Raw genomic sequence first — 15172 nt, 5'->3', positions numbered from 1 at the left:
TAGACTAGCAATTAAGATTAGATCCTACCCATAGCCTCTATTTCTTATAAGTTTAAATAAAATGTTCAGTTCATGTTCTTTAATTGTAAATATCTCAAGACTTTCAGTTTAAGATCAAAAGAGCAAATAACAATATTCATAAATACCACAACACTAGCATGTACCCCCATCTGTTACCATATCTTCCATTTTTAGAATTGCATCTTAAGATATTTGTAGACTTATATTTGAATCGCCTTGACTCTTGATCTATTTGATTTTATTACCAAGGGGAGAAAGAGTACATAGGAAGGTTTGCAATACAAGCGTACTTGTTTGCCCACAAAGTCCTCCTGCATTCGATGTCTCCCACAGCTAGAAAAGGTGTTTAGAATCGCAGCCAAACCTTGCAGCTGTAGGCAGACTTTTACCTGAAAGGTCTTTTGAAATCTACAGTATCAGTCTTTTCTTTCTCTTATCTTCCCCTAGCTCTTTAGTCTAACTACAGGGGTGAAGAGAAGAGAAGTGACAAGAGTAAGGTGTCATATGCTTTTTGTTGTTTAGCTTCACCACTGGGCAGACAAGAAATAGAAACATGTGGAATCCTTATACATATCGATAAAACACCCATCCTTTTTCATCTTGGTAAACCTGCTTCTAAATCTGTATTGTTGTTTTTAGCAACTTACTACCTGCTCATTGCTTCCTGTTCTAGCTGTTTCAGGGAAGAGAAGTGTTTTAATAAGCAATTTACATTTGTGCAAATTAATACACAGCTCAGGCAGCACTGAAGATAAATTGCTTGTGGGGCATTGATACAACAGTTTTTGTTGAACTTTTTGTTCACGAAAGAGGACTAGAAACTTTGTTCTTAATGGAACTGGACGTGTATTTACCCAATCCAGTTCATAACAAAGCAGCAGATATGAAATAAGGAAAGGGTTCTAAAGCATAGTCCATAGCCAGAAGGGGGGATGTTTAATATGCTTCCACACTGTTCCTAATCATCTGAAATTGCTTCTCAACCATTTTTCCCCTACTGGTGAGGATTCTTTCTGATCTCAGAATTCACCCAGGAGAATAATAGCAGGGGATTGTAGTGGTGGAGGTGCATGAGCAATTATAGCAGCTTTAATCAACCCTTCCATGTGCCCATGTTTAACTTTATAAAATATCTACCTCATCATGACTTGGAAATAATTAATTCAAAATTAGTTTGTTGTCCCTAACGGGTTAAGTTTTTCAACAGCCAATTAAAAAGTTATGATTAAACATTGAATAATACATTGTTATTTTAGTAAACATTTTTGATTGCTTTAATTTCTTCCCAGACATTTTTATACACGCTAATGATTATTAACAATGGAAGAGTTTAAAGAGTTGATTAGGATGATCTTTATTCGGTTTTTCATAGCATTTTAATGTACACAGTGACTGATTTTATTGATTTGGGTCAGCACAATGTCGCTAGCCCTGTTTGTGAGTTCTGCATTTTGCTCCCTGAACAGCTGGTGCTGACCCAGTTCTACCACAATCTAGGAAATCTAAGCTTCTGTTCAAATGGCAAAAAGACTTCAATGATTCTAAGTAAGCCATGATAGTCTAAGTCATCTGAGCTTTCCATGACCAGGGCAGACATCTTGGCGTTCTTCACACGTCCCACATTCCTTACCTCTCTCTGCTCACACAACGTCTGCGCCTTCTCTCTGCAGCCTGCCTCTGCTTTGGAGACGCTGCAAGGACGGCCGTGAGGTTCCCCTCTGGCGAGCATGCAGGTATTCACGGTAGTTGCGTGTCAACAAAGTGTACAAGAATGGGTTGATGCAGCTGTTGCCGTAAGTCAAGCAGGTCACCAAATGGTTGATGGAGATCTCCGTGTGGACGGGCAAGTGAGCTGCTGACGGGCAGTACAGAGGAAGGAGCTGCCAGACCCAGAAAGGTAAATAACAAGCCCAGAAGGCCAGAACAATGACAAGGATAAGAAGGAAGACACGGTTCTTGGGAGCACGACCCAAGCCACCACGGGTCTGTGAGAGCCAGTAAGTCCTTGCCAGGCGCCAGTAGAGGGACACAATGACGATGCCCGGGGCCACGATGCTGGTGGTGAACAGGATCGTCAAATACAGCCTGTACTGCTCCTCACTCCAGGTGGGGGAGCAGAGGCGCCGGACAACCGCTTCCTCTCCCACCGCACGCTCCTCCTGATGGATCATCACCATCATGGGGAGGGCCAGAGCAAAGGACAGGAGCCATATGGCGATAGCCAGCAGTCGGCGGCCTCTCCGGGCCCGGCTTGCAGCCTGGAAGGGGTGCACCACGGCCGTGTAGCGTTCGCAGCTCATGAGAGTAAGCAGGAAGATGCTGGCGTGCATGGTGAGGAGGTCCAGGCTGAGGAGAATCCGGCAGCCCACTTCGCCAAAAGGCCAATCCTTCACTAGCCCATTGTGGACGATGAAGGGGGCTGTCAACAAGTACAGCAGGTCCGCCAGGGCCAGGTTGACCAGGTGGACGCGCAGCGAGGAGGCCGCCGGGGAGACCCGCACGATGGCTAGAGCATAAAGATTCCCAGCCACTCCTGTGGCACACATGAGGCTCAGCACAGCTCCCAGGGCTGCGGCTGATTCACCGCCCTCCGACGAAGACCTGTTGCTCAACGATACCCACTGGGAAATGTTGGTCAGTAATGGCTCCATGATGGGAAGGCCCTCCAGGAGAAAGCCTCCGTGTTCCTTTTACTCCTCAAGAGACAAACAAGGTAAGGAACTGTGCAATTTTAGAACAGTTCCTATAAACTATTTTAGCAAGATATCTGTCTATCTAACTATCCATCCATCCGCTCTCTTTCTCCTTGAGCTTACAGCTGTTTCTCAGCTAACATCATGCCCCGTGCATTTGAAGAAGTGGGTTGTAGCTGATGATTGGTGATACCAAATAAAATCTTTTCCTTACGTTGCCACAAGAGTCTTGGCTATCTGTCTACTGTCTCTCTACGCTACCTGCTTATTTGTCTACTATGCTGTCTTTTTATCTTATCTGTTTTCATTTGCTCAGCCCCAGTCCTCTAATTACTTCCCCCCCTCCACTTCAGTACTAAAAAACAAACAAACAAACTGAAGTTGCAAAGGATATTCTCGGGGGGGTCCCGTATGCACCCCCTGGTCTTGTAACTGGTGCACATGGTTAGGGATTCAGACATGAAGGCCTGTTCTGTTCAGTTTCTTCCTTCGCTTGATGTCTTCAAAAAAAGCCTATGCTGATGCGAGGTCTCCAGTGCGTGCGTGCATGTGTGTGTGCACACCGAATATCTGCATGTGTCTGTCTGGTCTGCAGATTCTCGTCTCTCGCATTCCTTGCACCCTGCTAGTGTCGGTATGTCGGGGTTGAACTGTGGCCTGCCCCCCCCCCTTGTAGAGCACCGTCCTCTCAGCTCCTGTCTGTATTGAAGGAACCTGTTTATCTCATCCTTGGGGTGGGATTCTGACAACGTGTCAGCTACACAGGGGCGATTGGGCGGGTTACGGGACAGTTTTCGGGGGTCCGATTGGTCCGGAGATGGGAATGGACAGAATTACCACCCCTGTTTCTTCCCTCCCATCCTCACCCCATGTGGACAAGACACTCAAAATCCAACTCCCTGCTGGCATAACCATGCAGCTTTCCATGGAATCATGCCAACCCGGACGGGGAAAAAAAATAACCAAGAGACATGAAGACAGAAAGGGACTGTATGGATCAATGGACAGAAGAAACTCATAAATGCAAAGAGAGAAAGACATAAGATGAAAAAAGACTATAGGAAAGAAGAAGCACTCTCTCCTTTTTACATCAGGCAATGGGACAGAAGAGCAGGCAGTTCTTTTGTGGTTTTGCAACAAGATTCTTCGCGGCTGCCTCTTATTAATACAGAAATAATGTAAATATTCTAGCCTTTATTCTTAGTTGGGATTTGTCTATCTTTTTAAAGGAGTAAAATGCTAAGAATTTGGGTAGATCCTATTATGTCTAGAGAGGCCAAGGGTTCAGCCTTGGGTTATGTAAATTAATAAGAAGGGTGAGAGTGCCTCTGAGCTCTTGATGAGTGCAGTTTCCATACCATTGCAGGTGACTTTTGGGCAATGAGCAATGTAACTAGGAGCTACAAAAGTACTTTTGAGGTGTAATGAGTAAAACGTAAGTTATCTCCATATAAACAGCAATGCCAAGTGACTTTGAAATGTTACTTTTAAACTGCATCTTAAAGCATGTTAGAGGTATTCTGACAAAAATTCTGCAGGCATTATGCCATTTTAAAAAAACCAGACCTAAGATGCAAGTTAGTCTTTGTATTTTTATAAATATCTGCAAAAGATTTCTTGTTGAATTTATGTGCTGTCAAGTTGCTTCAAACTCGTGGCCACCTGATGAAGTAATCACCTCCAAAAGGATCAACCATTAACAGTCTTCCACTAAAGGCCATGTTGATCCATCTCAAGTTGGATCTTCTACAGCAGGGGTGGGCAATTAATTTCTATAGGGGGGCCACGTGAAAAATCTGAATTGTGTTCGGGGCCCGAACCAACTTTACTTAAAAATAAAATGAAACAGTGATGTTATGATTGTTCTTATTTTAAACTTGTTAATCTTCACAAATACTAAAGAGTTTTTTTTGTGGTATGTTAAAGATTAGCAACTGATCAACTTTAGACAAAAAGCTATAAATGGTTTTGATGTTCCAAACTGTCTGCAGGTTGGACAGGAGCGGCTCGCGGGTTGTATGTGGCCCTTGGGCCGCACTTTGCCCAGGTCTGTTCTACAGCTTTCAACCTTTCCTAGCATTACTGTCTTTTCTGGTGAGTCTTGTCTTTTCCTGATATATTCAAAGTACATAGGGTTAACTTATCCATTTTTGCTTGCTTGAAGACAATAACAAAGGCAATCTAGCTGCTGAGAAGTAAAGATTAACACAAGGAGTTCCTTTCAAGACGTAATGCTCCAGACACTGCAGCATTTTGCAATAGCACATTACTGTCCTACTGCCAGAATTAACTCCTTGAACGTGCATTATCAGTGTTAATAATGCACTTTTCAGCATCTGTATCCCATTTTAATTCTTCCTACAAATCCTTACCCCCATATGGTCTAAATATTATAACTACATATCTAAAGAAGTGGACTATGATCCTTGTACTGAAATAAATATCCTAATATTAAGGAGTCAATGAGACTTTTTGCTTTGCTTTTTAAATACACTTTATAAAGTTCTAAGCTCTGCTGAATGTTTAAATAATCCTGTAAAGAATTAAGTTGCACAATTTGTTATTAATTATTTGGAGCTCTCTTGGTAGTGCACAACACTGAGATAAATTCATAAACTATGAATTCAATAAAATATTTGTTAAAAGTTAAAAAAAAGCATCAATCCAGCAGCAGAAGACAACAGCCATGCAAGGACCTAAAAAAGGCAAACAGAACTGAGAGGTTTGAAGCCCTTGAGGGATAAATTTAAGCTCAAAATACATAGTAGGATGAGGTGTCAGGCAAGTGCAGCCATTGAAAACCATAAAAAATATAGCAAGGAAGTAATCTAATGATTCAGTTTTGTGATATTACAAACCCAATAACTTTGGTTACATCTGTATGTTCTGTGATTTTATCTTAGCAGTCAGTGGATTATTTACTTATAAAGTAAAACACATTTACATTTATATACCCTTTTCTTCTAGTGCTTTCAGTTGGGTACATACATAGTTATCCTCTCTCCCACTTCACAACAACCCTACAAGGTAGATCAGACCAAGATAGTGTCAGACCTCAGTGAATTTGAAGACTTAGTGGGGATTAGAACGCAGATCTCTCAAGTCCCAGTCCTTTTAACTACGTCGCCGTGCTGGCACGTACTGCCCCAAATGTATAAAAGTTGGAGTCTGTCATGAAAGCCACTAGCACTGTGGTTCTAGAGAGATTTCAGGTAGACTTTTCAATGCCTAGGACCAATATCCAAGCCAGTGTAAGAGACTATATGCAAGTATTCAGTTTATGGGTGTTGGGCGAGGAAAGAGGCTGGTCTCTCCCCAGACCTTGTGCTCTGACTAAATTTTAAAGAAACACCTGTTGAGATGAGAATAAAGACAACGGCACAACTCAGAGAAAAGCCCTTATGCTCTTGCACTCAAGCATATGTTCACATGTTCTCCCCCCTTTTGACACATCCAGAATAGTGTACCATGTCATCTTTAAACCAGGAGTTGCCATGATGTCATGTTCTAGTAAAGTCTTTAGAAATTCATTGACTAGATCAGCCATTCTCAGCTTTATTTTAGTTACGCCCTTTACAAGCTCTCCTCAGGTTCCAGAAGCCCCTGTGTGCTAAGGAGGATACAACACGAACAGATGAATCTGTGCCCCCCCTTCAAGTGTGCCATATAGCCCCTGTTCAGAATGGCTGGACTGGATGTCATCAGCAAAAAATGCACACATCTCCTGCCTGTCAGTGTGATGTACATGCATGAAATGCTTGTGTACCCTGGGTGGGTTCATATTCCATCTTAGATTAAATTTCCTTCTGAATTGTCCTTGTACATCATTCCACTGTGTGCCTGTTGATGCACACTTGGAGTACAGTTAGTGGGAACGCAGGAAGTAGCTTTATACTGAGTCACGCCAATGCATCATCTATCCAGCTAGTTGACTCTGACTCGAATCAGGTTTCCCAGATTTCAGCTATGATATTCCCCTATCCTTTACAAACCCTGCTTAGCTCCTGAAATCAAACAACATCGGGGCATTCAAGGTGGTAAGATGGTTTGTGTGCCCATGTGTCCGTGGGGGAGAGAGAAAGACTCAACTGTTTAAAATCCAGTGTTATTTTATCCAGTTTGTATAGTTCTCTGTGGCACATACAAATCAGCTTTCTTGGCCACATTGTCTACTTTAAACTCCACTCATTTGGTAGTGTGGCCCTCAGGCTGCTGGCAAATCTGAAAAGTCATATTCAGCCTCACTGAGAGTGTAACTCCAATGTTGAATAAACTTAGCACTGGTTTAGGTTTTTAGAAATCAATGTCACATGGTTTTTGTATTGGTGTTTGTGTCCACTCTGGGAGGCAGTGGAAGACAGGAGGGCTTGGCGTGCTTTGGTCCATGGGGTCACAAAGAGTTGGACATGATTTAACAATGAAACAACAACAAATGTGTGTCCACGGGGAACAACTTCTGTCTGATGGTAAGCTATGTGGTACGCTGGTACTTTGGTGTCCCTCCAAGTCCCTCCTTTCCCAGTGTTTGCTCTATACTGAGAATTTGACCCCATTCTTGACTCAGAACATGCCTTCCTTGAAGTAGTTAACAGCAGATCGAGCAGCTTTTATTCTGCAAAGCCAGCACCGACAACCTACTACATAGCCCAGAACTAACCTAACAGCTGTTTCTTCTGTCCTTTAAGAATCGTCATATCTGGTAAACTGCAGTTTTTTAATGCATTTTAAAAAACATTAACTTGTGAACTGGTATAGCGCTAGATTGATGTAGCGCTACAATACAAACAGATTGGGGAAGAAAGGAAATATTTGGACTCCCATCCAAAACCTGTCATGCTCAGCAAAACCCACAGACACTATTTACAGGTGATCAGACATGCCAAATCAAGTAAAATAAAGTGCACCCTGAATCAATTCAAAATAAGCAACCTCCAAGCATGTGTTTTTAAAAAACCTGCTTACTGCCCTCCCCCCACAAAAAAAGTGCAATTGGCCATTGGGAACTCTCAGGTAGGAGAGGGCTCTAATAATTCAATTTCCATCATGCCAAACCTGACACAAAAATAGGAATATTTCAACATGTAATTACAACCTGAGATTACCCATCCTTGGTTCATGAACAGCTTGGGAAAGTTCCTCCTTTGGACTATGACCCCAGGACCCCATAGCATATAGCCAGTAACTATGCTACCTGGGGGATTCTGGGAGCTGTAGTCCAATCAAGGAATGTTTACAATCTCTTGTTCTGTGTCACTTTTGGGTATATCCCTCCCATGTATTATGTTATGTTCTTTGTTCAACAGCAAGCATTATTTGCTCTGTCTCCCATCATCCACTTCCTGTCCTTGCAAGAATGTCTCCAACCTCACCTTCCATACCAGGCCACTCACTGGCTCGATTTGAGAAGAAGTTATTCCTGGCTTGGTTTGTGTGGACCGCACAGAGCGAGGGGGAGCCAGCCGAGGGAGGGAGGGAGGGGGAATTCCTCTCGCCAGCAAACCAGGGGCTTGGCCAAAGCAAACTGGGTTGGCGCTGCTGGGTTTGTCTAACCTTGTGACCCTCCAGCACAGGGTTCTCTGGGAGGGAAGGAGTGGGGGAAAGAATCGAACACAGTCATGGAGGAAGGAGCACACGGCCAAGAAGGACCTGTGAGGGAACATTAGAAGCTCTGGCTGAGCTTGGTTACAACAATCTGTTTTAAATAAAGTGTTCCAGTTTCCAAACCTGTGAGGCAATATCAAAGAACTGGTTGCCAGTTCTCAAGGCACGGCCAGAGGTCTTGGGGAACTGGTGTGCTTCCCTAGGGCTCCCAACAAATCTCATGGTGGGCAACACTGGAAGAGGTGAAAATGAAGTTTACTTGGTGTGTTAGGTGGTACTCATGCCTGTCACTTGTCCCCTGTCATCGGTTAGCTCCAGGTTCAGCATTGAAGGTGTTTGCATGTAGGTATTGTGCTGGCACAGCCTGGATCATGAAAAAGCCAAGTGCGAGATGAGTGGGTTGATGGCTCCATGCATTTCAACTTAGCATGTCCCTTGGGGTGAGGCAGGGAATGGCCACAAGGCTTCCTTCCACATTCCTCGGACCCAGTAGCAAGTTTGGACTAGAATCTTGGCAAATGGGATTCTGCTGACTTGGCAATTCTATATAGAGTGAAGCTAGCATCCTGTTGAATATTTATCTTGGGTAATGGAGAGCCAATGTAGTCCAGTGGTAGAGGAGACCTACCATAGTCCCACTCAGCCATGGAAGCTCACTGGGGCACAGAGAACACTGATAAAAACCACTCTTTAAATATTTTACATTTCTTGTTGGAAACTCTGCTAGTGTTGCTGTAACTTGAAATTGACTTGATGGCAAATAAGACAGCATCAACTGTGTAACTTTCAGTAGCAGTTAGGAAGTCATTGTAGGCACACTGAGCTTACACCAATTTCTTAACTTACAACAATTCACTGCTGAAAGTTATGCCTTTGCCGTTACCCAACAGCCATAACCACCAGGATTCTGGCTTAAAGAGGGCTCTTGGGATTGTCGTAGGTCACAAAATGAATATGCAACATGGCTGCAAAAAAGGGACAAATGCTGTTTTATGTTGCATTAACAAAAGTATAGTCTGCAAATCACATGAAATACTAGTTTGGCATGGGTTAGATCTTGAGTACTGTGTCCAGTTCTGGACATTTAACTTTAAGAAGGATGCTGCAGAAAAACTGGAACAGGTTCAAAGGAGGGCAGCAAGGATGACCAGGGAACTGGAAACCGAGCCCTCTGAGGAAAGAGTAAAAGAGCTGGGCATGTTTAGCTTTGAGTAAAGAAGACGGAGGGGAGATATGATGGCACTTTTCAGATATGTCAAAGACTGTCTTAAAGAGGAGAGGCAGGATAAGTTCTCAGTCATTTCAGAACACATGACACATAATAATGGGCTCAAGTTAACAGGAAGCCAGATCTCAGGTAAACATCAGGAAAACTTCCTCTCTGTTAAAGCAGTATGACAACGGAACAAATTATCTGGGGAGGTGGTGAGCTATCCAACATGGGAGGCTCATTCAAGAGCTGTTTGTTAAGATTCCTGTACTGAGTAGGGGGTTGGACTCAGTGGCCTTACAGGCCTCTTCCAACCTCTATGATTCTATGTTTAAGCATGTACAAAGTGTGTTTTCCTATTTAAAATCAATTCCCTCTCCTTTGGGAAGCTCAAGATAGGGGTTTTCCATAGGAACCATGATGCTAATACACAGTATGGCTCTCCGTTTTTGCAATGATAGAAAAGTTGTATTTCCAAAGTAAAGTAACCAGTTGGAATAATGGAAAAGACACCATTAACTACTTTCAAGTTACTTTTCTAGTTACTCTTGGTTACTTTATGGATCTTTTTTTTTTATTTGAACACTATTCATTTTTCAAACATAAGATTGTTCTTCCAAAACAAAGTAATTCATCGTTAATCAAATCATTTTAAAACAACACACCAAGTCATGGGAATGAAAAAGTAACTGTCCAGATTCTTGGTGCTTTTGTCTTGCTGACATAAGAGGAGAAGTCTTTGTCAAGGAACTGCTGTGCACCCATGGGATTCAGTCAGGGAGATAGATTTGAAGGGGAGAGGTGCTGGGGAAGTTTGATTTGTGTGAGGGAAGTGCCTTTAATCACTGCTGAAAAAAAAAGATTTAAAAAGCAAGGGGAAAACTCTTGATTGCTGTGGGACAGAAACTGTGTGATGGTCGTCCCCCGTACCCCTTCTTCATCCTGTTGTGGCAACAGAAGTAGAAAAAGAAATCCTGCAGGTGCATTTCGTAGCCCCAAACTTTGCAACAAAATGTTGGCCCAGAAAAGCTATGTTCCATCACTAGTTAAAAAAACACACAGTAAAAGCAACATTCTTCTACCTCCACCATTCCCCCTATTGGGCCCGGGTCAGTCTCTCCCTCTTCAGAGGTCTGCATCCTTGTTTAAGAGGCTGAAAACTCCCTGTGCAAGGGAACTTGTGGCTCCTAATACTCAGTGAGATGAGTTCATCTAGTTTTGTTTTTTGAATCCCACACTCCATCTCAGACTCTTTGAACAAGCACCTTCTAAAGGCTGCTGGTCTGATCCGCCTTCTTCAGTCAGCTTCCGTGCCGAGAAGTGTCTTCTCCTCCTCCTTCTGGGAAGAAATCATCAAAGTCTTCTCAACCTCAGACGGCCAAGTGGACATGCCTTGAAGCGTGTCTGTCTATTCTTTTGAACATAAGAAGAGGGCCTGCTGGAACAAGCTGGATCTCCTTGTGATTCAGAACCCTTCTCACCCAAGATGCCTTTAGTGAGCCCAGTAGCTAGCATTTGATGGGGGATAGCTCTTAACTGCTCTTGATTATTCAGTGGCAAACTATTCATGAACATGGAGGTTCTAAACAGACTAATTAGCCATCAACTGATGTACCCAGTCAGGAATTTATCTAATCATATCCACCCTCATATCCAAACTCAGCTTGCCATCATTACCAGTGGCATCAAAGGCCATACATTAATTCGGCACTGAGAAAAGACTGGCTTTTTCTGGCTGTCAATCCCAGATCAACTGTAAATCAGTTTCACTGGCTAGCCTCAAGATCTAGTCTCTCCACTGCCTTCCGGAGTTGGGTCAAATTAATGTTGGTCACTTTGATGACACTGTCCAGCCATCTTGTCCTCTGTCATCCCCTTCTCTTACCTTCACACTTTCCCAAGATCAGGGTCTTTTCCAGGGAGTCTTCTCTTCTCATGAGATGGCCAAAGTATTGGAGCCTCAGCTTCAGTATCTGTCCTTCCAGTGAGCGAGCACTCAGGGTTAATTTCCTTCAGAATAGATAGGTTTGTTCTCTTTGCAGTCCAGGGGACTCTCAAGAGTCTCCTCCAGCACCACAATTCAAAAGCATAAATTCTTCGACAGACAGCCTTCTTTATGGTCCAGCTCTCACTTACATACGACATTACTGGAAAAACCATAGCTTTGACTATGCAGACCTTTGTTGGCAAGGTGAGGTCTCTGCTTTTTAAGATGCTGTCGAGGTTTGTCATTGCTTTCCTCCCAAGAAGCAGGTGTCTTTTAATTTTGTGGCTGCTGTCACCATCTGCAGTGTTCATGGAGCCCAAGAAAGTAAACTCTGTCACTGCCTCCATATCTTCCCCTTCTATTTCCCAGGAGGTGATGGGACCAGTGGCCATGATCTTAGTTTTTTTGATGTTGAGCTTCAGAACATTTTTGGTGCTCTCCTTTTTCACCCTCATTAAGAGGTTCCTTAATTCCTCCTCACTTTCTGCCATCCGAGTGGTATCATCTACATATCAGAGGTTGTTGATATTTCTTATGGTTAGGGTTAGCAGCATGGTAAGGAATAGGTTAAAATGTGATTTGTATTTTCAGAAGCAATGGACGATTCCTGGCTCCCTCCTCCACCCTCCAATGGGGCCACCTTCTCGAGAATATTCCAGTGCTGTCTCTTGGCATCATTGGGGCATGGGCATTTTATTGGCTCTGAATACATTGGCTGGGACGAAACATTGCCCAAGGGCACAAACTGATAGATTTGTGAGGGCATTTTTTTTGTATGTGGAAAAACAGGCCTGTGTGCTTGTGCAACTGCGACTATACAAGCAGATGGAACTCCCAAGCATGGCGTCTTGAGCACTTTTGCACAGGGGGTTCTGATGCCAGCGGAAAGTCGACACCGACAGTGGTCCTTTCTCTGAGTGTGTGTCGACACTCTCCCTCACATCCTGCAGTAGGGCCTGTGGGCCTGCCGTGACAGTTGTTTGGGCAGTGGTGCAATCCGGTACTCCTCCACAACTGGTAGACGGATGCTATGGACATGTTGGGTGGGGCTGGGGCTTCTGTTTTAGCTGTTGTGCACACTTGCTCTCTCTCTCTCTCTCTCTCTCTCTTTCCACATCTCATCCTCCCCATTCTTTCCACCTGGTAGCCAGACCAACTGAGGGCTGGGCGGTCGGGAAGAGGAGCGTGTGGGCTTCCCAGGGCCCTGTTCACGTCCTCCCTTGGCTGTCGCTGCCCAAACTGGAGCCTAAGGACAGCAGGGGAGCTCCTGGCTGCCAGGTCTGGAGCGCACATCAGCGCCAGCATCTCTCAGAAAAAATAAACCGAGAGGGAACAGCAGCAGCACCACCACCAGATGTGGGGGCAGAAATCCCTGCACATCAGCTAACAAATACTCAACTCCATTCTTCCTGGAAATACCGGGAACCTTGGGTTTTGAACGGGTCTAACGGGAAGGGGTGGTGTTTTTTTTTCTGCCAGCCTTTCATCCTGGCATAGCATTCTCTGCCTTTCATATGGTCCTTTGCTTTTGTAGCCAATTCATTTCTTGGGACGTTTTGCAATCCTAATGCCGTCTGGCTTCCTAATAACCCTGTTGAGGAGGAGATATGTTAACAGACACAGAGGTCCCAAAGGGGTGCATGTGTCAGCAAATGCTCACCCCAGCAAATGCAGATCAAGGAAAGTTTGATCCCAGGACTGCAGGTTTTATATCTGACAGCCCAGCATTTCCCAGACTGTCTTTTGGACCATGTGCCAACCTAGAAACATCCCTGTGTATATAAGATACCTACACGAAACATGAATAAAATATGGGAGGGCTTTCTTTTTTCCTGCTTCTTTTTGTCCACCTCCAAAAAAATAACGCTTTGCCTTTCTAAGTCTTTCGGCAGTGTTCGCTCAAAGGCGTAGTCAGGCTGAGCAGAGAAGGTGGTTTGGGATAAATATGTCTCAGCCCGCCCCCCTTCCCCGTCCCCCCTGCTGAGCAAGGCCTTGGCCTCTCTCACCAGCCTGTGAACATGAGAGGGATCTTTGTTCATGGGCAGAGTTTGTTTTGCCACCTGTGTGTGACCAGCGCTTTGAGGTGAAGCAGGGGGAACTTGGAAGGAGGCTTTGATTTCATCCTTGGGAGGGTGGAGAGGGGAGCAATATTTGCTGACAGGCTGAGGTGGGATGAGGGAAGGTTGGGCCCAGCTAGACGCTGGCACTCAGATGTAAACTCAAAGGAATGGTGCGAGTGTTTGTGTGTGTGTGTGTACATGCGCACACATGTATGTGCATGCCAAATGAACTGCTGAGGCTGCCGTCCTCTCTTCTTTTATGTGGTCATAAGCCTGACTGAGCACAGGGTGGCTTTACTTCCTTGTAAGCCGCAATAGAAAAAGAGCCAGTAAGGTCTAGTGGTCAGAGCAGTCTCTCCCCAAATCAGTGACAGCTTGTTGGACTGGACTACATGTTCTATCATGTCATCCAGCATATTTCAAGTAGGAGAGGATGCTGATAAAGTGCTGGAGAGGGGAAGAGAACACGGTTCAAGTCGTCATTGAGTCTTAAAGTTAAGTGGTCAGTAATGACCATGTATCCAACATTGGAAACAATGGTTTTTTTCCAAGCTCTGCTTCAAATTTAAATTTATAAATAATTTCTGTACCGTAAATAGAAATGCCGGAGATCTTTTTATCATGGAAAGATTGTTACAGGGGACATGAACTTCTGCTCGGGCTAGGTGTAACTTTAAACTTTCTGTTCCAGAGCCTGGAAAGCTGCTTTTAAAGAGGGATCATCAATATCCTTACAGTTAACTGTAAAAATGAAAACTAATTGCTGTTGCTCATAACATTTATAAGCTCTGATCTGTATATACAGATCAGTGATTGCATATTTCATCCAGTTCTGACTTTTACTGTTTCTTTTGATAATACATAATTGATCAATGTATATTTAATCTTTACTTGATGATGTTTTTCCAATCAAAACTTCCCCCTTCAACACAGATACACTTTGACCGAGAGAGGAAATGGTCCAAGCAACAGTCTTTCTTTCAGTTGTTGTGGGTTTTTCGGGGTCTTTGGCCGTGTTCTGAAGGTTGTTCTTCCTGATGTTTCACCAGAGCATGGACAGAGTTCCTACTCCTGTCCTCTGAAGATGCCGGCCACAGAGACTGGCGAAATGTCAGGAAGAACAATCTTCAGAACACGGCCAAAGAGCTCGAAAAACCCACAACAACCATCAGATCCTGGCCGTAAAAGCCTTTGAGAATACATTCTTTCTTTCCTTGATATCTATGGGGATATTCTTGACTCCAGGACCTCTGGCCATAAAAGAGCCATTAAATGAAATGCATGAGTTATCCTCTTAGGTAGTCGTTTAATTAATATTATGGGAGTTTTGAAAAAAAAAGACAGCATGTGTTTTCCCCTGTTAGTATATTGCCATCAGTGGCAAAAGGGTTGATACAATCTCAAAACAGTGTAAAACACATGGGACATAGAGGGATACAGGGAAATACTGTATTGGTGAATCTCTGATTTGATCTCAAAATGGCTTATGTATGAGGAATCCATCTTGCCCTCCTACTTATGAGCACAAGATGTGCGTTTAATCATGATGGTGGTAATAATGGGCAATAGCTTTATAATTGCTGGATTATTGTGGTCACGC

The 15172-nt window shown here is 43.8% G+C and overlaps 1 protein-coding gene across 1 annotated transcript; it reads right to left on the bottom strand.

Moving 5' to 3' along the window:
• Window positions 1-1313: 1313 nt before the first annotated feature.
• On the bottom strand, window positions 1314-3045 carry LOC110081780 (urotensin-2 receptor-like). Its single transcript, XM_020798784.3, has one exon. The coding sequence runs from the start codon at window positions 2670-2672 to the stop codon at window positions 1662-1664; it is 1011 nt and encodes a 336-aa protein (XP_020654443.3). The 5' UTR covers window positions 2673-3045; the 3' UTR covers window positions 1314-1661.
• Window positions 3046-15172: the final 12127 nt, after the last annotated feature.

The sequence above is a fragment of the Pogona vitticeps genome, chromosome 6 (assembly GCF_051106095.1).
Source record: "Pogona vitticeps strain Pit_001003342236 chromosome 6, PviZW2.1, whole genome shotgun sequence".
Classification (NCBI taxonomy): Eukaryota; Metazoa; Chordata; class Lepidosauria; order Squamata; family Agamidae; genus Pogona; species Pogona vitticeps.
The sequence above is the reverse complement of the archived record's forward strand: the minus strand, read 5'-3'. Positions and strand labels throughout refer to the sequence as shown.